Source organism: Eleginops maclovinus, chromosome 4 (assembly GCF_036324505.1).
Source record: "Eleginops maclovinus isolate JMC-PN-2008 ecotype Puerto Natales chromosome 4, JC_Emac_rtc_rv5, whole genome shotgun sequence".
NCBI lineage: Eukaryota > Metazoa > Chordata > Actinopteri > Perciformes > Eleginopidae > Eleginops > Eleginops maclovinus.
Genome location: NC_086352.1, coordinates 12,925,719 through 12,951,740, shown reverse-complemented (window position 1 = coordinate 12,951,740; position 26,022 = coordinate 12,925,719). Strand labels below are relative to the sequence as shown.

The following is a 26,022-nucleotide window of genomic DNA, read 5'->3' as shown; positions in this document are numbered from 1 at the left end:
GAAAAATATCCTACTGAATGTGTGTGTGTGTGTGTGTGTGGAGAACTCATGTGAAGGAAGGCAGAACCCATGAGTCAATATCAATCTACATTTTACAGATTCTAAGGATGTTCAAAAATAAGCGCATGTCATTTTTTCCAAACAGTTTTTTTGTGTATTTCCTTACAGAAACATCTTTGTGTGTGTGTGTGTGTGTGTGTGTATGTGTATGTGTATGTGTATGTGTATGTATGTGTATGTGTATGTGTGTGTGTGTGTGTGTGTGTGTGTGTGTGTGTGTGTGTGTGTGTGTGTGTGTGTGTAGGTACAGAGAAGGCAGGGGATACAGGTGAGGTAGGTTCATTGGGTCTTCAGGGTTGAGGGATGGGGAACACAAACCGTAGAAAAATACTTACAATACTCAGTACATTTCCTGTTACATTTACTTTAACGTAAAATAATGGCAGATAAAATGTTGCAACATTTCTGTTTTTATACACGGCTGCACCTCTTTGGGTCAGTTTTGAGTTCTATGTCCGAACAACAAAACAAACAAACACGAGCCAGGAGCACAGAGTTGTTTAGCTGCATATCAAGTCAAGTAGTGAAATGAAATCAGAAAGAAGCACTTTGCAGAGCACCAGTAAACCACCTGCAGCTGTGAGAGTGAGAGGAGTCAGAATAAAAGCACTGTTATATTGTTTTGTCAGTTTGACTACTCTTTTCTCTCCAGCTCCTGCAGCTATGAGAGTGATAGATGTCTTTTTGAATTTTAAATTACTCTTGCTGTTGGCTAACTTTTATCAGTATTCTGAATATGTTTAGGGTTTGGATTCTATGACATAAATTGGGTGACTGAAAACTGACCAATCGTGTAATTGACTGATTTAACTGTCATCTTGTTTTTCTTCAAAGCTGCCTTTCTAACTGTCTGTAGAAAAGTTGTGTTTGTTTTGTAAGGCCCAAAAGCCACATGAGCTGGAACAAATGTGAGTGAGCAGATTTCCCCCTGACCATGTCTGTTTACATCTCCATCTTTCTGACTCTGAAACAACCTTTTTACATTCTGGGTAACATGGTTTTCAGCCCCCTCCCTTGTGCTTTTATTGTTACCATTGAGGAGAATTAAAGTTTAAAACATCAAGATCCCTTTTCCTCACTCACTCACTCTCACACTCAAACATACACGTTCACTACATGACGCGTTCAGCAGCAGACAGACAGTTCACAGTATAAAAATAGTCACTAAACCACAGAAAGGTCCACGATTTCACATTAAGCCCACACTGAGAGGACTCTGAAGCCACACACTGATAAACATCGGTCATTAAGAGCTGCAGTCCAGAGCAAACAAGGATTGGGAATAATTGAGTCTTGGTCAAGACTGAGACTCAAATAAGTCCACTTTTAAGTGAAACATCACCAAGTAGTAGGCAAACCATTAAGATTGTTAAAAAAGCTATTTATATAGGTCCAGCAAGATGGTGACGCCTTCAAAAGACCGGTCATCCATCTGCCTCTCTTCCATTGTTTCTTATCCAGTGGTTTACCCGGCACAACCAAAGTGATCCCTGAATAAAGTCAGCACGTCATCGGACGTCTGAAGAGATGATCGTATTGTTGTTAGACTATCTGAGTCAGGCATTCATGAGGCATCCGCTGTAAATTCAAATAATTATGTAAACAAACTTCAGCTTTACAGTGAAACTGACTCATGAGAGACCAGTCGAGTTTACCGACTGATCCAGGGTGTTCCGCGCTGCTGATCAGCGCGGAACACCAACATCACCACACAGCACTCACTGGAACATTCCCCACCTTCAGAGGAAAACACTTAACACAGACGGTGTGTATCAGCAGAGGGCAAATCTTCAAAGGCGTCCACAGCCTCCTCAGGATTATGCTCTCAGGCGCTGGTGGCGTCATTCGCAGCCGCTGGGCTGTCACTTCCTGATGCTCCGTGTGTGATGAGGGTCGCGGGGGCCTCAGATATGTCTCGCTGGCTGCCGTGCTTCGAGGGGCCGTCTATCTGATGCATGCTGCCATGACCGGAGAGCGGGTGGTCGAGACGTGGCATGCTGCCATGGAAACTGCGTGGCTCTGTGCCTCGGTAAACCACAGAATCGCTCCTGAGAGAGGAGAGGCGGGGGTGGGAGAGACTTAGTTTCATCTGATTCACAACTTCTGACGGACAAATGCTCATGGACCTCCTACCCTACCTGTCGTCACGAGTGCGGCGCAGGCTGCCATGGTAACTGGTCTTGCTGTGGACGCTGCTGGCTTTACTCCTGGTGAGGGTTGGGGGGCCGTGGTGAGTTCTGATTGGTTCGTCAAGGTCGTCTAGGACAGCCAAGTGGGTGGAGGAGGCATGGGTAGATGTGCCCTGCAGGAGGAGGAAAGGTCAGATAGATGTAATAACTACTGGCATTAAACTGAAGGCGTCTTCTCTGAAATAATTTAAATTAATGCAACATACTGTTTTTAATATTCTGCATTTCCTCATTCCATCTTTTAGATGAAAATATTATAACTAGCTCCAATGCAGGTGATGAACTGTACCACTACTATACTATGACTTTTCTTCAATTTATTCACCCTACCATGCTTTGACTTATTTTTTTCAAAGCTGTGAAGATGTGTGAGGCAGATGAGTGTTGGCCTTTGTGCCTGGCAGTCCTACCTGAGTGGATGTACCTCTTGACTTCCTGACGACGGGGGTGTTGGGTTCCCGCAGCAGAGACTGGGCGAAGTCTGGCTGCTCCTGCAGAACCTGACGGGACTCGTTCACCCCACTGCTGCAGAGAGAGGAGAGAGAGGTTAAATATGGCGAATAAATGAAAGGGTTGGCACATTCAATTACTGCCGGTTATCTGTCCAAAGCAATACATTCACAAAGGCAATACAACATAAGAAGAAAAATATTATCCGATAGCAGTTCAGCAGTTGGATCTCTCTGCTTACTCTTTGCGCCGGCGGCCGTGCAGAAAGTTGGCCCATTCGAAACAGGTTTTCTTGCTTCCCACCCAGAAAGCAGAGGGGATCCCCACGACCAACATCATCAGATATTTAATCAGGAACAGAACCATGGCTGGCCGCTTGGTCTGCTCCACCTGAATAGAACAGAAACAACTCCACGTTTATCCAATAAAGACGACAGAGGGGGGTTATAAATACAGCTGGAATGTACAAGAGCTAGAGGAAATATGCTATTATTGCATTTCAGTTTTAAAGTGAAGGACAAATTCCTATAACATAGTAAAGAAATATAAAATGTTTAGGGTGCCACTGAGAATACTAGCACATTAACAGAAAGTATTCAGCGGTGCTTTAAGCCCAGTCAGTCACAGAGAATGATGAAGAGGTGAAGACATCCCAGCTGTTCAGCAGCTGAACTGCAGGAGCCTCTCTCTGCCACCAGAGGGCAGGAGAGCACCGCAGCTGTGTGACAGAGGAAAGAACTGAAACTGCTCTTTAACCAACTTTGTATTCGTAAACAAGGCCAACCATAGCAGTTAACAAAGACGCACATCAGTAACAATAGGATGATCAAATACAAAATGTGCTCACATTCATGATAGAGAAATTAAATGTTGTCATAGATTTGTGAAGTTTAAAATCAATCTGTATTTTTTTTACTAAAAACATCTCCTAAGGATAACTCTTAATGAAGGAGGACTTTTTAAAAAGAATAGCAGTTTTTACTTTCGACAGAAGAACCAGTCCCTGAAGCAGAAACGGTCTGTAATAATGAGCTTTAGTCTGTCTCGCTCGGCTCAGATTAAATGTCTCCGGTTTAGATGACACACACAGAAATGAAGTCACTTGAACTTGAACAATGACCGCAAAATCTCCAATTATCCAGAAACATGCAGTTTACCCTTTACACAAACACAAATGTGCATGCAAATCCCCCCCAGGGTAAAGCTCAAATAACGCAGAGCAATATTGAAATTCCAGAGCTACAATAGGACGTAAAGGGGGTCTCTCTTCGTGAGCATTCACACACACAGCTCGGGACACATGCATACACACATACACTAACAAGTAACATAAGCACTTGCACCTGCTCCACACCCTCTCATAAATCCTGTCAGTCACAAATTAGCTGACACCTCTCTATTATGAAACCACTGTTACAGCACTCAGCATAAACACACACCTGACGGAAAGTTTGATATCTTAAGATTAATGTGTGCCTGTTTGCCTTCATGGTCTGTGTGTGTGTCTGCATTCTACACATTTATTCAGTTATTAATTTAGCAACAGACTGCATAAAAGACCACACTCCCACTACTCTTTACAATTGCTACAAAGACGTTATAGAGTACAGGCAGCAGAGCATGACTGAGCAGGCCCTGAGAGAGACACACAGACACAGAGAGCGAGACCGAGAGAGTGGAGGGGGAGACAGGCTGAGAGAAAGGAGTAAGTGTGTGAGAACCACCAGAAGGAGTGAGAGACAAAGACACGGAGAAACAGAGATGGTCGTTTTGTGTGGAGTCGGTCCTGAGAGCTGTATTAGCTGAGCTAATGATGCATGCTGCGCTGCCTCCTCAAATACCTGCTCACACACACATGTTGAATTGCCAGCTATCTCTCTCCAACTCACTCAAACACACACACAGACACACGCACGCACTGTGTTGGCTTAGGGACATAGTAATAGTTCTGACGGGAAAAGAACATTTGCAAGGGAGAGGTTAAAAAATTCTGTTCACACTTATTTCAAGAGAGGTCATTGGTCCACTCTTGTATATATGTGTGTGTGTGTGTGTGTGTGTGTGTGTATGTGTGTGTGTGTGTGTTTATCCATAGCGTTTTTCACTGGAGAACCATACATTTTTTAAATTCAATTAAATATGTTTGTTCACCACACAAACTCTCTCTCTCTCTACCTTGTACGGGCAGGGGATGTGATAGCTCTTGCAGTTCTCCTCCATCCATGTTTTCTCCCAGATGCCCCGGTAGGTGTGTTCGTAGATGTAGCACCCGATCACAGTCAACAAGGGCACCAGGTAGAGCACAGAGAACACTCCCATCCGGATCATGAACTTGATCAGTTTGGTCTGGTTCTCCTTCTCCAGAGGGATCTCCATGCGCACCCGGTTCAGAGCCACAATTCCCACCAACAGGAGGGAGACCCCCACCTGGAGACAGAAAGACGGATGAGAAGTCAGACTCATGAGAGATTATATTTAATTATTTTATAAACGCATGGATGACTGACAAGCTAAGAGACTGTCAACCACATAAACTAATCTCTCCGTCTCTTCATCACTCCAGCCAACAACACACTCTTGTTTCATGTCTTCCACCCACCCATTAATGTGTTAACCCATCCATCCAACCTACTCATCAGCTCTTTCATCCACCCCCCGACTCATCAGTCTTCTGACTGTACTCACCGCCACGTTGAGGCAGAGCGGAGCCAGAACAAACCACCGCAGGGCGTCCATGTCATACAGCCCTATGAAACACACTCCACTGATCCCATCTCCTTCAATTTTGTTCAGGGCCAACAGGGTGACAGTCAGGGCCCCCGGGAGGCCCCAGGCCACAGCATGGAAGAGGAGGGCTTTCTTCTCAATGGCCTCGCTACCCCACTTAGGCACAGCGGCCAGGAACCACGTGATGGTCAGGATGACCCACCACACGCTGCCCGCCATGGTGAAGAAATATAGGACCATGAAGAACAGGGTGCAGACCTGAGACAGAAGAGATGACCTTTGATCAGTCAGCCAATCATTAGATGAAAAATTTAAGACGCGTTCAACTCGGAATTAATCATCCTAAAGGCATGTTACTTGGGTTTGTAAGACATACATTTTGAGCTTTCTCATGTTAAAAATGTTTAAGCTTAAATGATTAATCAGTACGTCAGACTCCAAACAGGCTTTTCGAAGCAGAAACGTGACCAAGAGACGTGTGATGTTATGGCGTTGATATTGGATGGAAATGAAGTTTAACTCCCACCTTGTTGTGCGAGCCCTGTGTAATGGTTGCAGCTTTGAACTGGGAAGGGCTGGCTGCGTTACACGCCACCCTGTCTTCCAACAGGAAGCCCAGGAAGAAAACCAGGGACACCATGATGTAACACACAGCGTAGAAGATGATTGGCCGCTCAGGGTACCGAAACCTAGTGAGGTTAAAGAAGGAAGAAAAAAACAATAGAACAAAAGTAAACAAATATTTGTCACTATTTTTTTTGGTGATACATTTCAGTTTTTCTTTTGATCCTTCTCAAATTTGGAAGTGATATCATACAATAATCACACCTGGTGACATCAATGAGGAACGTCAGGAAGGTGAAAAGCGTGGCGGCGAGACAGACAATAGACACCACTCCTATGAAGTAGCGCATGAAGTTCAGCTCTTTCTGGTTGAAGAACATTGAGGGGCACGGGCCAGAGCAGTCCTTCTTGCCCATGAAGGAGTACCCGAGGTCCGGTTCCATCTTGAGCTCTCGTGGGCACCAGAAACCGTACTCTCTGGACACTGTCATGGATGACTCGTCTGTGGGGTCAGAGTCTGTTTGCAGGTCCTCTTGACGGGGATAGGGCTGGTCACAATCAGGGAACCTGGAAAGCAATAATTTGGTCAAAGGATGCAACTTTAAAACCTCTCAGAACCTCTAGAGCTAAAATAAATATACGTTTACATGTTATCAGCCCTATAGCATCTTATCAGCTGTGACTTTTTAAATGCTGTCCTTTCATTAAAAATGTCCATACACTATAGGTGTGTGACAGTTCCTGCCTGTACCTTTAACTCACACACTCAATCCTGCCTTTTGGTATGATTACTTTCAATTTTCCTACAATGGTAGACCTTTAAACCGGCACACTACTGCAACCATTAATTCAGATGCTTCAACACCTTGCTGGTGATGACACTGTTTATGTTTTCAAGCAGTGAGTTATTTTAAAATGTAATACACACCTGCTACACTCCATGTCATCCGGCCAGGACACTCCGAATACCTCCATGAGTTTGTGGCACTCATCCTTGGCCCGCTGGCAGAGGGAGCGACATGGCATGGACACCTGGCCGTACACGGTGCACACCGGAGCGTACAGGGCGCACAGGAACATCCGCAGGTCGGCACTGCACACCAGGTTCACCATGGGATGGAACGGCTGTGAAGGAGACATTTATTTAGTTTTTGATTTGTGTTTACCTGCTGACGCTGTAAAGATACAGTTTCTCTCTTGCAATCCAAAGTTTCTTCCCAAAATCAGCAGGAATTGACAGGGTTGTTATTAAATCTGTCAGGCGCGTGGAAGGAAGGTTAACGTGCTATCAGTGGCAAACATGAGAAGGCTCATATGTAACCTGAAAATAGCCATCAAAGAGGAGTGCCAGAAGGCGGGTAAATGTATTCTAACTCCTCTACTGCAACTTATACTACTCAGTATACCATCAATATTAAGAGGCTCATGAAACATGTATAGCAGCCGGCAATCATATTACCAAACATCCCTTTGAAGTAGGGGACAGCAAAGACAGAGCTCTGGAGGTTGAGCCACAGTCAATACACCGAACAAACAAACACGCTACAAATTATAGATCCTGCTCTCTGTAGTGACAAGCTGACCTTCAGGCTGACCTTCAGGCTGACCATTCAAATCCACCAGAATAATTGACAAAATATGAGTGAGGGGAAAGGACAAGTAGTGTTTCCTTCTTCTGCTGACATACGGCTGTGTGAGCTTACTTCACTCTCCATAAAGACACAAAGGCACTGGATCTATCTCCAGAGAGAGCGTAGTTCTGTAACACCTATCTTCTGTTAGCTGGTGGCTACTTCTGCTCATGCCGAGGAGTAAATTATTCATCAATTTTATACCCAAAAAATTGCTGTTCCACAGAAATTAAATTGAAAATGCACAGTCCAGCACTGGTACCGAGATTTGTGAATGTGAGTCGCTCACTTTCCCTTGTCGTTGTTTGAGAGCTTCATATGAAAAGAGATGTTTAAATGAGGATACCAATTCCGACGAGACAGAATGTGTCGATGCAAACGGCTTTGAACGTATTTAAAGGGACATGTATTTCATAAAGTCTTACTGAACTGCTCAGATTCACATCTCTTGATCTTCTGTACAAACACACACCGGATATATCCAACACATCTCATAAATCAGAGCCTGACAGCAACTTTATGCACCCTGCTCTGTGAGGGTGATGTGTGCAGAGTGACCTGCATCTATTCAGCTATTTAACAGTTCACATCATGGAGCTGCACTGGAGCGGAGTTTATCAATGCAGCTTTTACGAGAGAAATCAGAGCAGAACCATGACCGTGAGCAGTGAATGGAAACAAGAACAATGAGCAATGTGTGTTTCTGCGTGTTTGTGTGTGTGTATGAAATATGTGTACATAGGACACAAAACACTGCACTTACATTGATTGCTTGCCACAATAGCTACTGTATCCGGGCTGTATGAGTGCGTTTGTGCAAATACCCATGCATCAGTGAACGCGTGTGTGTGTTTTAAGCATGTTTCTGTGTGGAGCCTGGACTTCTTGAGTGTGTTTTGATCGTTTCCAATTGCTGTGTTCTAGATCTGCGCATTGGAGAGATGGTCGACCAGTAAATGGGTGCAGCGGTGCATGAGCTGTGTGACATAGTTTGGAGTTCTGCACAGAAACACATATAAGCATGAACACTCACACTCTGCTCCATTCAATAATTGATGCATTTATTACTCATGTGTTACCCCTAATGTGTGGACACGCAAGCCTCACCATGTCGGGGTGGGAAGCACATGAGAATGTCGACTACACTTCATCCAGGTCCGTCATCAGAACCACAATGTTATATTACATAAACAGAACATTCCAACATAAATACATAATTACCTTTCTCTGGCTGTTTGAGCATTAGGATTACGGTTTAGAGAATCTGGTTTTGACCTATTTAGGGATATGTTGTTTAAAAAGGAAACCAGATTATTCATATGGGTACAAATATTATTATAACAGCACAGAGGTTTCTGTCTGGCATGTCATTCCCCTCAGTCAACAAAGAATATTCAGACACCTGTATGACATCATTACATGCCAAAGTATGTATCTATCGGAGATTTCTAGATAGCATTGGTGGTTTTTGTAACCAGGATATGATATTTTTCTGAATCAGAATACCTTTATTTGTCCCACAGAGGTAACAGTTTCATACCAACATTCAGATGCAGGACACTAGTGCGCATGTACACACTCACTGACTCACATGCACACTCTTCATTTACAGTAGAAAAATAGTAGGAGACTGTGGGGGGCTGCTGCTGCCTAAAACACTGAGATGCTTAAGGAGGTAACATCTTATTTGGTGATCAGAATCATATTTGAACCCCCTGATAAAGAAGGAAATCCTGAGCTAGGGTCTGGCTACGTGTGTGTATCAGTATATCCATGTGTGCAAGACTCTTATACTTAATTGTTTTGAGCACAAGTGCAAAAAAAGGGACCCCTCCATTATGAAATGTGTTATAATATGTCCGACGCAAAGTGTATTTAACATACATTAGGAAGTCAAAGTCTCTGTCCTTGCCTGTCCACCTCCCTCACTCAGACTTCTGCTCTGAGCCTGAGGCTACACTTCACTGAGTGCTCTGTGCATGAGCTCCACTGCACAGCAGAATGAAGCCTTTCTTTACGCCTCCTCCTACTACAGCCAATATGTGTGAGTCCCACTTTCTGTGTCCCCATTCTGCCCATTTCTCATGTGTGTGTCACTGTCTCTTGGATTCTGGGTATGTCCTAGTTATCGTGTTTTCCGGTGTGTGAGTGTGTAAGGCTTGTGTGCGTGCACAAGTCAATGCATGTGCGCAGATATCTGTGCAATTATTCTTATGGTCAGGGCAATTGCCGCCCCATCTCTCACCACAAAGAGAATATTGATATTAAGTGGCCTAACTGTGCCACCCAACGAGAGAGAGGGGGGGAATCAGATTTCCATGGAGGAAGACCAGAGAGAATTGTCAGGCATTTTGTGGTCAGTTGTGATGGAAGAGGAGGGGAGGGAGAGTGGTTAAGCCCTGAACTTGCAAACAGTTCCTAAAGGACGGGAAGACGAGAAGAAGGGATAGGGAGAATCAGCTTCCTGCAATAGAGCTCTCTTCCTGCTTGTTTATCTCTTTCCTTCCTTCACTGTGAAGTGGACTGAATCCAAAGGAGGACAGAAATTGCTTCCAGTCGTGACAGACAAAAGGTACACACACAATCTTTGTCTTGTAAGCACAATTTTATCTCTACAAATATAAAAGCAACCAGATCCACAGCACACCCGCACGGTGGAGATACAGTATACATAGCTATGCTGTTTTGCCAAATGGAACCTCTTTGTTTGTTTCACTGAGATACAAGTGATTAATGAGATAGCTGCAATATTTAGATGTGGCATGTATAAACCATCAGCAAATCATTTCCTGAGAAACATGTCATTTAGCAGAAGCAAAACATCAATCCATCCGGCAACTGTGAGAACCATTTCAGAAAAACATTTTACGCTTCACAAATGCGTCCTTCATTAGAGCCCTTATTGAAGCATGAGTGCTATTGATTCAGAGCTGCGTAGAAAAACATGCATCATGAATTAGGCCATCCCAAAGGATTTAATGGGGGATGTTTCCCTCAATTATATATCAAGTCATATTCTTAGCATCAAAAAAATATAACACAAGCCTTTTATTTGCAGATATTCTTTACAATATGACAGAAAAACATTGAATTACGCTTTAATTTAATGTTTTGACATATTTTCTAATAAAAGGGGCACACAGAACAACAGCTACCGTCAACAACAACAACGACACTTAGGAATAAAATATCAGATTGCTAAAATCAAACCTAGATGAAAATAAAATCCAAAATGGAAGGAAAGGTTCATTTGTGCGTGTGAGTTGGTGATGTGGACGGGCGATTGTTTGCACTCGGAATAAGAAGCAGGGTGGGTTTTTTGACACAGAGGGAAATGAGAAAAAAGCCCCTGACTGGCCCACCTCTTGTTCAATAGAGGGATTAAGTTTCTTTCTCTTTACTCCCTCTCTCCAAAGAAACCCAGGGGAGGCGGAGAAAAAGGAAATAGAAGAAGGAAAAAAAACGCAAAGTAAAGTACGAACCCTAACCCTAAACGGAAGAAAGAGTCCTATGATCAGCGCCACTTAATGCAAGCATTTAAACACCAGTTGGAAATACTGCTGTAAAGTTAATAGCAGGAAAGCTGTGCACATCACGTTAAAAAGTGTGGAGATGTTGCGTGTTTTCTGGTTGGATAAAGTGTCCTGTCAGGTTGTTGCGTTTGGTATCAAAAAGATCAGATAGCTTTTCTGTGGCTACTTTTTCCTACTGAAAATCCCCCCCCCTTATTAAATGAATATCTGCACAATCCACAAACCATTGATACATGATTTTCAGTTTATTAAAGAAAAAATAATGGAGTTATAAATTGATGGGTTTTAAGATAATGTGCTACGTTTTGTTACTTAATACTTAAATAAGTTCCATTTTGATTTGTAATTTTACATTATCATAGCACCAGATGCAGTAGAGGGGATTTGTTGCCGAAGTCTGTCTGTACTTAGTTTTTTTCTTCAACAGTTCTGCCAAAAATCTTATCTAAATTGGCCGAAGATCAAAATACATTAATGTCAAAACCAAAATCCAACCAGTCGCCAAGAAAAACAAATGAATCTTTTTATTGCTCCAGTTATTTATTTTTACTTTGCTTTCCTTCTTTCCTTTACTTCATCAAAAAAGCTCGTAAAACTTTAATTACAAAACTGTAAAATGTACATCTTGTTTCAAGCTTATTACATTTCTTTGAAGGTGCGTTTAGCCGGTGCGTTGTTGAGCTAGCGCGTGCGTGTGTGGTTTTGGGCTTAGAACGGTTGTAGAAAATCCAGTTAGCCAACTATGCTGAAACCCATACACAGGCATTTCCAAATGTATGAGGTGGAGGAGGAGGAAGGGAGGGAGGAATGGAGGAGAAAGGGAGAAACGCTGGAGTGGCATGGAGAAAAGAGTGGTGGTTTCTCGGTGGATTAGGGAGTCAAATGGATTGGAAGGAGTGTTTAGAGTGTGAGAACTTGAGACGGACACACACATACTTCCTGAAACTGTCACCAGCTTTGTGTTGTGGTCAGATCAAGGTGACAGGCTGCTGGGTCTAAGCCTCCACAGAAACAGCTCCTGAACTGGCAGCAAGGCCCGCTTTCAAGAAGTTCTTCTACTGCTTCCTCTGGTTTCAAAACTGTGATCCAGTGTGCGACATCACAGCTGGTTCTGGCTTTCCACATATAATCATTTTTACGTCTACCTCGTCTTACCGAGGACTTTAATATACCTTATGTTGTTGTGTTTATAATGTTGAGGGCTCATCTCAACTGCCCCAAACTAACGAAACTGAAAGAATGTTCAGACTGGTAAAAACCTGTGTGTTTGAAACATTAATATGAATCTAACCTATCAAGTAATAACTCAGCAGCCTTAATCCCATAACCCTGCAAAAAAAAAAGGACTCAAATGTTGATCTTTTAATGCACTGCTTGATGCCGTATAACATTTCTTGCAGATCTTACTGCAATGATGCAACGACGATGAGGAATTTAGACGAGAAATATCGGGCTGTTTGCCGCTACACCTCGTCCATCTGGCTCCGTTTCTTCCTCTCTTACAAATCTGTCTCGCACAGTAACTCACTCTCAAATCAGTCCTCCGGGCCCTGCAGCTCAAATACTGTCAGACCACATCAGATCTAACTCCATTAGCTGGCTACAATTTAACATGCCTGCTATAGCCCGCTCTACTAGCTCTCACAGCTAATATCTCTCTAAACAAACTATATTATAGAACTCGAACCCTATTCTTCCTCCTAGCACTCTATTAACTGCATCTACCTTCCCTGCATCCATACATTAAAGCCACTTGTTTTCTTTCAGCGTGCACCGTTTAAATTCACAATCATGAAGCAATTACATGATTGCTCCATCTGCCCCAGCCTGCCTCCTATTCCTATTTTATTATTTATTATGAGAGCAGCACTGATTTTTTTGCTGCTGCCTCTCTCTTTGCCACAGTTACTGGATAGATTTCATCTCCAGCAACATTTTCTACGTTCACGCTCAAGTGTTTTCATAGACGGTTCACACCAGAAGGCAGGCACACACACACACACACACACACACACACACACACACACACACACACACACACACACACACACACACACACACACACACACACACACACACACACACACACACACACACACACACACACACACACACACACACACACACACACCACACCACACACACTCTCTCTCACTCTCTGGCTATGTGCCTGCCTCTTCACTCCTCTCGCAGGCTTGTGAGAGAGACAGGCGTTGGCCATGAATAGATGAACTGAACGGTCCGCGATGCTCTCCTCCATAATCTCTGAAAGGACGGTCAAGAAAGGGGCACCCTTCTCTCACACTCTCTCTCTTTCATTCATTTGTTCCTTTTTTCCGTGTCCAGCCATCGTTCAGTCGGGAGGAGCGAACAAAGCCGTTAATGGCATTCCCCTTCACGTTCACTTCCCCTCCTCCTCTCCTCCTATCTCCTTTCTCCTGTATTCACCTCTTATTTTCCTTGCCTCCCATTTACTCTGGCAATTACGCTGACATGCACTTGTCCTCCTCCTCCTTCACTTTCTCTTCCATCATCAGCATTCATAGACTTCCCCTACGTTATCTGTCATTTCAGGTTTGAGAGGAGTTATTTAGCCACACTAAATGCTCTGTCTGTCCTTTGTTCTGTTCATGTCTTAAACCCACCTGCACCTTCATCCTCTGGGTTCAGTTCAGTCACCCAAGGTATATTTTTTATCATCAAGCTCATGTCATGATTTGTTTACTCTTTCTACCGACAACATGCATTTACCTTTGCTATGCCTACTTCTTTGCTCCCTAAAACTCTCAATCCTGTCTTAAGACTGATTGCTTTAGCTTTCATCTCTAGAGTCATCTCCATTTCTTTTGTTGGCTTTCCCATCAATGTAGCATAATCGCTTTTCTTTTGGGATGTTCCTTGCAATTTTGTATTCTTTATTTCATATTTAAAACAACCATGACTTACTGTATTTCTAACCTAAAAGAGCCATACTTTATCTCAAAAGCTACGTTTTGCCCTTTGTTACAACGCAATGCATAGTAAGATATTTACCATCCCAGTCATAAAATACTTGGATGATAACATGGTTGACTGCAGCTCTCAGGTCTTTAACATCAAAACAACTAAATATTAGCTTTATCCATATAAAATAAGGTATGACTTTCTAATTTATTTATCTACAAATTCCTTTGATCTATCCACGGATTTTGGGGAATAGATTCAGCCGATCTTCATTTGAAAATGTCAAATGAACAGCTTCTTATGTTATTAAGATAATAACATTGGCTTTGTCACCTTTTGACTGAATAGAGCTGAATGAATGAAACAAAACAACCCCTTGCCTAACCAATTTAAACTGAATGTCAGGTTAAAAGATTGAAGACAAACCCAAATGGAAACTCTAGGGCTAGGCCAAAATACTCCAAGAGGAATGGTTCATCTAATTTAGATGTAGAAATGTTAATGTCATTAATGAGTATCAATCTTCTTTCATACAGTCTGAAACAACTTCAAATTATATCTTTCTCTGGTTACATCATGTCTGCATTTTCCAGACCACAATGAACAAAGCACAAATTATGGGTTGACTTTTCAAGGCTGCTGTGTGTCACGGCTCCATATTACCAACAATGAAAGCCTGTCTTCTCGTCGGTGTGGGAGGAGACGTTATATTCTCGATCCAAACCATGCCTAACTGTGATTACACAGCTTTTACTGTAGTCTAAATATCACATATTTTGCAGGCTTTCCATAGCTCGTTTTATTTAAGATGAAACACACTTGAGAGCAACATGAATTTCTTCAAACAATAGCTTAGTATGAATCTCTTATTTCCTCTATTTTTACTTTTAATGCAGTCTTTTCTCTCCTCCCACTCCTCTCCTCGGTTTTGTCCAGACTATGCACTCATCATCCAATTTCCCTCTCCTCCCCTGCTGTCTGTCACTCTCCTTCCATTCCTCCCCTTGCCTCTACGCCTATTTAACTACCATGGCAACAGGTGATGTGGTGGCTCTCACAGGACCATGTCTCATTGAGATAATAGGGCAAAGCACATGCGTGTGCGCGGACACACTCACACGCACCCACAAACACATTGTGGTAGGACTCCTTTAATGAGTGAAACCGCACAAAAGTATAGCAAACAAGCTCGCACAATGAGCGACACAGAGGGAGTGTGAAAGTGAGAGGGTCAAATGAAATGATAGAGATGTACCTAGATGGGAGCCAAGAGTGACAATGGAGCTGAATCAGATAGCACCCCCACACGTCCTCACACCATCCCAGCCGCCTTTGCGTATCCATCTGCTCACCACTTACATCCACGCTCCGTTATATTCAGGAAAAAAAAGCTTTTTCCAGCTCTTGAAGAATCGAGGAATTAGTATTTTGCTAATTTGTAAAAAACATTACATTTGAAAGTCTAAAACGTATAGGCTAACTTTATCAATATCTTTTTGAAAAATGCTTTATCTTTAGCTTGGAAAGCACTTTTGTCATTTGTATGATGAAGTAACTAGTTCCCTGGTAAATATTCTCCATCTTTGTATCAAAACGGCTTTGAAATTCTATATCTTACCATTTTTGGCAAACTCCTACAGTAATATACCCTCTGTTTCCTGCATAGTGCATCTCCTGGGTCTATTACATTGAACCAACACTCAGGGGTGGAAATAAGTACATAAAGCATCTTTCCTCCAATGGGTTTTTTCAACCTATTTTAAATGCCAATGTAATTGATATTCACAAAAACACAGTACTAATGCTTGTATAAAAAGGTGCGGTTATGTTAATAACAAAGCAATGATCAAGAGATTGTCCATGAACAGAGTAGAGATATAATCTAATAGATTCTGGAAGTTGGAGAGGGAAAGGAGGGTGACTTAATTAATTGGGGGAGCCACAGTGAGTGGGATGCTGGGTTCGGGCCAGTGTTGGGAGGACTATGTAGGAAATGGATGTGCACAAGCAAACTGCACAGCGATTAGATTGAGCCTGCACATGATGCACAATAACCAACTTGCAGACCATGCAGGGTGGCTACATTATATACTGAAATAAAACAAATAAATAAAATTGTCTGTCTTGCACTGCGTTGAGCTGCTTAGAAATCCATGAAGCTACTCAGCACATTCCTATGCGAGCTATTTTTGGAAAGTTGAGACTTGCATGCATTTCAATAAGTGCACAATAAGTAGCACTACGGCTTCTGCTGCTGATGCTGGTCCGGACCTGCAGTATGCTGAAACTGTTAGAGTTGCCTTAGGTTGAGTGACTTTGCGTGAGAAGGGGATCAATGATGTGTGTGTGTGTGTGTGTGTGTGTGTTAAGTTGTACTTAACAGTGAGGGTTAAACATCTCTCACCAGGCTTACATGCACACACAGACACAGTTCCCAGGCCGGGTCATGGGTTAAGATTAAGACCGTAAGACATGGATAACCTATATTTATGTGTTTCATCAGAGGTCAACAACAATACAACACAAGTTTAGCACAAACAATACTACAACATATCACACAGATGCAGCAAGGGATGGAACAGCACAGTCAAGTCAAATAACACAGAGTTAAAAGAATCCGCTTGAGCAAAAAGCGATGGGCATTATTCAATATTGTTGGACATTTTCTAGTTTCAATGACTAACCGATTAACTGAGGAAATAATTGACAGCTTAGTAGAAAAAACTAAACAAAAAATGCCAAGGCGAGCCAAACATATGAAAAAAGGGCTTTGACCTCAAAGGGTTAAAGTAAGTAATAAGGAAATATAATTCATGGGGACCTGTGGTATTACATTTACAGCAGGTTACAGAGCAGTACTTTGAGCAATGCAAAATCTCTCAAATCGTTCTTAAAAGCTCTCTTTATTGGCATTGTAAGGCTGATGGGAACATTCTGCCAAAAAAACAGCACCAGGCAGTGCCTTTGTTCAGAGCATAAATAAATGATTGCTTCATTTGGGCTGGCAGCTTCAATGGACTCTGTAGGAATAAGCAGGATAATGAAGGGTTCAAATGAAATAAACAGGAACTTTAAACTGAATGAGGACCTGTCTGTCTCTGCAACAGTGAATAGGGTAATCAGCCTCTTCAGATGCACAGAAAACACACACACACACACACACACACACACACACACACACACACACACACACACACACACACACACACACACACACACACACACACACACACACACACACACACACACACACACACACACACACACACACACACACACAATAAGAAAACACAGACCATGCTTAAGCACCTCAAGTTTGGAACTCTCCCTATTAAGAACACACAAACTCTCTCTGTTGTGGTGACCTGGTGGCCCCAGGGTGGCCCTACTCAAACAAGTCTTATTTTGAAGGACAGGAGACCATACTGAGAGAAACACAAACACCGGAGACAGTCAGGTCCAAAGACTTTACAGACCCTGTCAGTCAGTCAATGTTTCCCAGTCCTTAGTCTCCGATATGCTGTTTCTGTTCAACTTCTTTATTAACACCTTCCCCTTCTGTTCTTTGTGGGACTCCCTGAAATGAATCTACTTCTCCAACTCTAAATGCAAGCAACATGATGAACACAATTCAATTCAGTGATTCTTTCCCTCAGTATGATGAAAATCATTGAATCGCAAATATTTTAATTAGAAAAACAAGCAGAGAAAAGGAGTTTTCATGCCATTGTCAGGCATATCAGTACTCCTTTCTGGAGTAGGTGGAGTTAGAAAACAAGGGTGGTCTTGTGGGATTAGGAAAGCTCTTAAGAGTCTTGATTAAGTATGAAACTGCCTGCCTGTCAGTTCATCATATCCCATTGTTGTTTTCTTAACTTTGACTGGGGGACCACACAGGCAACATGACAGCAGTAATGGGGATTAATAACGCCCTAACCAAATATGAGACATGTTACCTCAGAAGGCAGTTGTAAGAAGCCCAAATTAATCACTGGAGAAATATCAGTCGGCACACCACAAGCGTCAGATGACACGCTATCTAGCCTAATCCTTATTTTAATAGGACATTTCAAAACCCTTTTTAAATAAATGATTTAAATCATGATAGGCTAAACACCATCATCTCTGTTTGCAGCTTTCAAAACATGTCAATGGACCATCGCATTTTTCCAATATAACATCTAAGCATCAAATTACTGTCAAACAACTATAGCATGTAACCAGAACCCGGCTAAAGGAAGGGAAAATGCCTGATTGTGTTTAAATACATGTAGGTATTGAGGCCGCTGCCAGCTCCCTGCAGTAACTGGATTTTGTATGAAAGAACAAACCTGGTTTCATGACTAAAGGGAAGAGATTAAGAGAATAATAGGGACTATAGCTTCCGTTTGATACGCCTTGCTTCTTGGCCATGTATGTATTATTCTCCGACTGCGTGACAGCAGTGCAGCAGAATGAAAGGAACCCTAATTACATGAAGCGGTGATTGGTGTTCAATTCAAAAAGAGGCACGGACACTATAATAATTGAGTCTAAGTAAGATGGTTTCCATGGCTAATTGGAGGAAGGCAAATATTACGTGCATGGATACACCAAGAGAAATCTTAGCGACCCGTTATTTATAAAGCCCTTTCTCTCACTGAATGCTGCATGAGCTAAATAAAGAAATGATACACTGTCAGCATTGCTTTAAAAACATGGGATTCAGGAGGAAGGTAATTGAGATTACAAAACATCTGCGTGCAAAGAAGAAAAACCTGGTGGGCAGGAAGACATATCGACGGGCAGATCTAGATACCTCCATCAGGACTAGGCTTCCTGTCTATTTGCTTCATAAACAGTGTGCTCTATAGCCCAAAGGAGCCTTTCTCCAACTGACCGTCAGACCAGGGGCTCTGTAATCTCTTTTACTCTCAGGAGCCAAATGACAAAAGATTTTGCTGGGATTGTCCGGACGAACTCAATGAGCTATTGTCAGCACAGAGTAGGCCACCTTTCTGTTGACGAGTTTTATTAACCATTACAATCCAGAGTCTCAATAATTACCATCGAGTTGAGATTGAATAACAATTCATTAACCTTCTTTCAGACAGGAAGGATTATTTAAATTAAGTATGATGGCTGAGAATGCTCTGTATCTCCCCTAAATAGCACCAAAATAAAACTCCAGTGCAGAAGCCAAATATGTTCCCATTAACTCAAGGGGAAAGTCCCCGGCCAAGCAGACATCTGGGTTCCTGAGGCCTCAGGCATGCATCTCTTGCATGATACGTGCCTTTTTATTTAAATATTTAACAACGTGGACAATACTGGGCATGATAAGATTTCTCTGTTTCGTAAAAGTCTTGAGTTTTGTTTGAAGGCACATTGCACCCATCAATACATCCCCTCTTCTCTGCCATCTTTCTTTGTCTGTAAACACACCAGTACTTCCAATGGACAAAAAAGCTGCCTTTTTTAAATGAATGTGATTTAAAACTGATGACATAGCCTAACGTGTCTAATATGTAGTGAATATATTCTTTTAGAAAATTTCGGTTTTAACTGCATACCTTCAGTTTTAAGTAGATCTCAACATAAGGTTCTTTGAATGTGATCAGATGTTGTCTCTTACGGACACAAAACGCCAAAGATGTAATCTCTAAATCTCTGTGTCTAACATGCACGGCTCAAATAATGTCACAACCTGCAGCACATCCTCTGGGAACCATAGCATGCAGCAGCAGATGGAAAGTATCGGCCATATTCCTACGTGACATGCAGGCGAAACAGCATGCAACTAGGGAGACACACAGATAAAGAAATCATTTCACGAGACGTAATCTCCTATTCTAACTTCATCTCCCTTTCCTTCCACTTTGCCCTCTTATGTTTCCGTCTCTCTCGCCCCTTTCCCTCGGGTTTAATTGACTATTGTGGCAGATGGGGTGGCGGTTGGTCTGTGGGAATCAATGACTTCATTGTGGGACTAAGAGAGAGATTAGCAGCTAGTTAGCACTAGTGAGAGATGACAGCTGGCACCGTTAACTTCCCCCGTCACTCATATTCTCACACACCCAGGAAGTAGTAGTGTGCAGTTAACAGCAATTATACATAAGAAAAATACTGCTCTGCGGTTAAGAGTCTGTCTCTCAATCACTGAATAAATTAAGCCCAGTATGTTAATCATGCACACACATTCTGGGATAATCATTTTTGGCTTGGACTTCTAAAAGAAAAAGGAGAAAAGGCAGTATTTTAAATGTCAGCCAAAACTGGGGGCTCACCGAGGGCACATCTCCACACTATTCAAAATAGAATGCCGTGTGGAAAAGTTAAATCCAGGGCTTGAATATTTCTCAACCAATGACTTGAAGGCCCCTCACAACAAAAATAAAAGTAGCATGACAGCTCGCTAGTATTTGCCAGAGTCCAAGTGTCGCATCGGAGGCAGTGAAAAAATTCACCACGCGATACATGACCCAAAAAAGTGACTACCACAGCTGCTGACAATGGATCCAGTTTCCTGAAGGCATCTGAAATACGCCGGGCTGATTTGGCAGCAGTTGTTTATTGTCATAGTCCAAAGTGGTTAATGATGAATGCTCAGACAAAATCTCCTCACATTTATTTTATATTTCACCAAACCCCAACTCCTGTTCAACACATCACAGCACAGAAAACCAAAAGCTGAGGCTTCATGAGGTTTAGTTTGCTGATAGAGAACATCCAGATGTTAGACCAGCTGTGCTGATGTGCAGCTGCTCTGGACCGCAGCTCCTGTTCTGTGAAAGTTCAACTGATACTGCTATAACAATAAAAGTCGCAATCATTTCACCAGCTCAGTGGGGGGTTTCTTAGAAAGGAAGATAAAACTGTGTCATGGCTGTTAGATGTAAAGAGATGTGTAAGACGCATTTCCTGTTGAGTGATTTTTAGAACATGAAATCTTTTGATAATTTCCAAATGACAATTCCTCTTAATCTGAGGTAGTAGTGGTTGTCTATTCACTGAAGTAGTTAAATGTGGAATCCTTAACAAAAAGTGTCTTTGCTTTAAAACGTTTTCATGCGGTTACAATCTCAATCTCATACCTGCACATTAACGTACTGATCTGTCAACGCACGCACGCGCACGCGCGCGCACACACACACACACACACACACACACACACACACACACACACACACACACACACACACACACACACACACACACACACACACACACACACACACACACACACACACACACACACACACACACACACACACACACACACACACACACACACACACACACAATTTAGCCACTGTCCCACGAGAGATATTATTACATTTCCTCCAGGAATCCCACCAGGACTACCATGTCTGGTCAAAGCGAACCAGAGCAGGACAACTATAAGGGCTCATGTTGCTACTCCACCATCTTCAGAAAGCTGTCTCTTCCATGACTGCTGGGACTGACGGTGTCGGTTACTTGGCTCCTTCATCTGGGTCAAATCAAGTTCAACAACAGATGCTTCTTACGATCCCTGACACAGCGTGTTTTGACATGACACTCAAGAATTGCCTCAATTGTTGCAAGCCCTTAATCTATTAAGTGAATGCTATGACTTATGAAGTGTCATCATCAATTCAAATAAAATGCATAGCTGTAGGAGGAAAACGGAGCATTTTCTTTTTCTTGATCCTTATATTTCAGACGGCAGTGATCCTGTCGTCGCCTGTACCTCATATTTGACACAAGAAGATGTTGTAAAAGCCCTTCTGTGATAAAAAAAAATGTAGAGAGCAGCGTTGATTAATTTGCCTTCAGATTTATCTGGTTTTGAAAATATTAACATCAACTAAACATAAAAATAATCCCAGAGATTAAACACACATCATGCTCAGCCAACATTAGTCATGTCCGAATTCATCTGCTTTCCAACAGGGGGTAATTTAATACGCCAACAGCTGGAGGCAGATTTAATTCATCTCACTCTATTTGCTATCCTTTCCTGTTCTCCAAAGCATAATGCGCAGTCTGTACAGGGAGTCATAACATGGGTGGAAAGATGCCACTGAGCATGTGTAGTGAGATTTACACAATGATGCAAAAATAAAAAACTATGTCTTCTTACAGTATACCAACACGTCAAAATGCCAAATGCAATACCATAAACCTTTTTTACGAACAAATACTTCCTTCAGACATGTAATTACGTTTTTTTAAAGAGCAACACCTTGCTCTGCGCTCCATCTCCCTCCCTCGGGTGTAACAAAGGAGAAGGAAAAAGAGGTAACATGATATAGACGGATGGTGTGTGCCTACTATTGCACTCAGAGGTGGTGTAACCTAGCACCTTTTTCCCTTTTTTGCTTAAAACTAATTATGCCCTAACAGAAAAATATGTCTTTAGAAGTATCAATCACAAAACCACCTAATGGCCTTCTGTTAAAATATCTCTCTGTTGCTGCTCATATTTCCTTCTGTCAGCTACTGTTAACTTTAAGGAAAGGTCACGAGTGCCTGAGTGAGTCCATCACCTTAGTCTACCAGGAAGAGTAACATGTCGAGGATAGAGCTGTAATCTGAGGAGCCTGGATCGACTAACACTTTTTCTCAATGCTTTGCTGCTCTTGTTATCTCTTTGATATTCCATGCCTGTGTGAAAGCCACTTTATTCCACGTGTGGCTCAGTGTATCCAATTTGTTCCACTGCAGCCTGCAGACTACATTGGGCAAGGAACCTGTTTTTCTCTCAGTGTAAAACAAGGCCTCTCCATTGTTTCTGTGCAAACCATCTGTGTGTATCCTGAGGATGAAGGGTATTGATGATTTGCTGGTTGATTGAAAAAAATCTCTAAATTGTGTATAATTATTAGCACTGCGTAAACGCTACAATACAGCCTTGACTAGGCAGAGGTTTGCCAAATAAATGTAGGCTATGCTAATAAGAATGTAACATATTTTGACCTCAGCCAACAGCATTTGCTGGAACATTTGTTACAAATATAAGCTGCATAAATGTGCCTCTTGCACAGTTTCCTTGCACTGTATGTAAAGTCCCTTTGTCCTCAGCAGGTGCCTGACACTACAATGTGAAACTGCAGACGGTCGCTTTGTAGTTGTTTACATTTCCTGCACCATGTCACCAAGACAAAGACGTGTGCATTAGTTGTTGGTGCTGACTTACTGTTTCTCCTTGATGGTGTTACACTAAGCAGTACAGTGCTTTACAATGCACAATTTTTACTAAAAATATAAATCCGCAGTGATCAAATGTCCCCATGAGCACTGACACAAAGCAGGCACCAACTGAATGACGAGCAAAGCAACCTACCTCCATGGCCAGTGCAGCCGTTTGCTGGTCGTAGTGGTTCAGTAGATTGGGCATGAAGGTGGTGTTGTAAGGCAGATCCTGGCACATTCTCAGTCTGATGGGCTCACAGCTGAACTCGCTGTGGCTCTCCATGGACTCCATATGAATGGACAGAGCGGGTGTAACCAGGGAGAAGAGGATCAGGATGATAGGGATGAGGAGGACAGAAAAATAGACTCTTTGTCTGCAGTAGGTTGTTGTAGTTTTTGAAAACCAGTCTTTCGTACATCGTCTTCCAACAAGTGATTGCATCTTAACGTTAGACATTTCTCCACAGCGGCTTAGTCTGACGAATTCATCATCACCCAGACAGCACTGAGAAAGCCAAGAAGACATGAGGAATTGTTTTTTAAAGCTTCTTAACATTAGAAGCAATTGAATCCATTTGGAGTGTCCGTGGTGGAGGTAAGCGGGAAATCCTCAAGGCGTGTACACTCAATTCATCTGTTCGCCATGATTAGAGCGGCTCTTTGAGTCAATCATTGAATTTACCATTCATTGCAATATTTGCTTTTCATTTAGCATCGCCAAATGTGCTTTGAAATGCGCCATTTGAATTGTTCCTCATTTAAAAAAGACATGATATGGATTTGCCTGTCCTGGTAATCCCCTATTCAAAGACACATTCCCCCTGTTCCATTCTTAAACTGAAAGCATGTCGCTGAAATTATAAATCCACAATCAGCCGTCTGCTGGGGGTCTCCTCTGGGCCACTGTGCGTCTCTTTCTTCTCCTGTTTGTGTCTCCTCACGCAATTTCCAGTGATGTTTCAAAGGAACATCTGAAGTTGAGGCCACAACATGTAATCATCCTCCAAATGATCTCATCCGATTACCTGGAAGACTCCAAATCTCATCTTTCACATTCACTGGAGTGGATCCATCAAGCAGGTCCTGCAGGTTTAAACATACAAAGAAATGGTCAAACAAGAAGAGTGGGCTAAGAGTAAAGTTGTTCTGTATCTGGTATGGTCTCTGATCAGCCACACCCTTAATACAAAATCAGGATTAAAATACCTGATGAACTCAGCAGAGTGGTAGGCAGGTAGGCATTTCTAATAGACAGTGTTGAACCTGCAAAATTATTATTATGTGTCGAGTCAGCGGGGTCATACGCAGTTCATGTTGCAGACTGCAGAAAACGCGTTCAAAGCAAAGCACGACAAGCGTTAAGGTTACACCTGCGGAGGATCACACACTCTCATGTTTGTGTGAGGTTGGCCGGGCAACAGTAGCGCTTCCCTGCGATGTTTCACACTCTGAGACTCGGTGTCTTTATGGTTGACTACCCACTGAACTTTTAAGATGATAAGCTTCCGTAGTATGCCTTTGAAATTAAACAGCAAATGAGCGTGTCCCTTCATTTAGTTTAATTCATAACTGCGACAAACTGTTCCAAGTCGACCGTTAATGGAGCTAACTTGCGTAAACCAAAGCACTCATAGCTAGCTAGCGTTAAATTGATCACGTTAAATTGTACTAAACACCTCTGTAAGGTGCAGTAACCGTTACAGGTCACAGTCCGAAACGGTATCTGTATTTTGGCGAGAGCATAGCTAGTTTAAGAAAGCACACATCATTAAAAATGTCATAAAGGCATCTTCGCTGTGTTGAGGGACACACTGACGGCTTATCAATCTTGATGGGAGCTGTGTTTGTCACCGCAGTGTCTTCAGCCACAGCGCGCTGCTCTGCGCACATGATTCCTTAAGAGCATTATAGTCGAAGTATGTCTGGCTTGCCGACAGGAATTAAGCAAAACGTGAAGTATAGTTCCTGAGTAACGTTACAATTATAAATGCTTTACCTTGTGTGAAGAATAACGAGCGGCTCGGCGCTGCTCCTCGGCTCCACCGGCTCCTCTCTCTGCAGTACTCGGCTGCTCCGCTGTTTGCAGCTGGTTGCCTGCAGCAGCGTGCAGCAGACATACCGTGCCCGCGAATTCATCGTGCCCGCGCAGGGAGATGTGAAAAAATTGGCCGTACTGGATGTTGCATGCTGCAGGCTTACTGTATAAATGACTGACAATATCGATAGACTAGACATGGTAGTAAATAGCTTTTGGTTGGAGAGAAACTGCGTATTTTGTTATAATAAAAGGGCAGATTGACCAAGAATAAGATACGCTTTTAAATGCTTACAGAAGGGTGTTTAAAAATATAATACTTGATTTTTCTCCGTCTTAAAAGAGGGCGACATGCAGTGTTTTTTCTTAATGTTAACATTAAAATCAACCTTTATAGGACATTTAAATTCTATGGGTGTACTTTCACATTTCAAGGCACAAGCGAGGAAAACTAAGTTTGTGCCAGATTAAAGCACACAGGTATATAAAAAAGGTACCATTTTTTATTAAAAAGTATACATTAAAAGCTAGAAAACCATAAAGCAAGCAATGAAATGAACAGTGCATCGAAATGTGTTTAAACTTGAAAACCAGGCAACAGATTAATAACCTTTCACACCCATTAGTTTACAGCTATAGGCTGAAAGACGGAAACACATTGTGTGCTATCGGGCTGTCCTGCTCAAGTTGTTTCAGGAACCTAAATTAAAAGTTTGGTAATTTTTTGATTATTA

The 26,022-nt window shown here is 42.4% G+C and overlaps 1 protein-coding gene across 1 annotated transcript; it reads right to left on the bottom strand.

Annotated features, from left to right (window-relative positions):
- Nucleotides 1-289: 289 nt before the first annotated feature.
- On the bottom strand, nt 290-25,332 carry LOC134862666 (frizzled-3-like). Its single transcript, XM_063880678.1, has 11 exons — nt 25,250-25,332; nt 23,405-24,336; nt 6,919-7,115; nt 6,255-6,557; nt 5,953-6,115; nt 5,385-5,684; nt 4,875-5,126; nt 2,941-3,089; nt 2,660-2,774; nt 2,199-2,362; nt 290-2,108 (listed from the first exon to the last, which is right to left on the bottom strand). Exons 2-11 carry the CDS (start codon nt 23,807-23,809, stop codon nt 1,886-1,888), a joined length of 2,271 nt encoding a protein of 756 aa, XP_063736748.1. The 5' UTR covers nt 23,810-24,336; nt 25,250-25,332; the 3' UTR covers nt 290-1,885.
- Between the last annotated feature and the right edge of the window lie 690 nt (nt 25,333-26,022).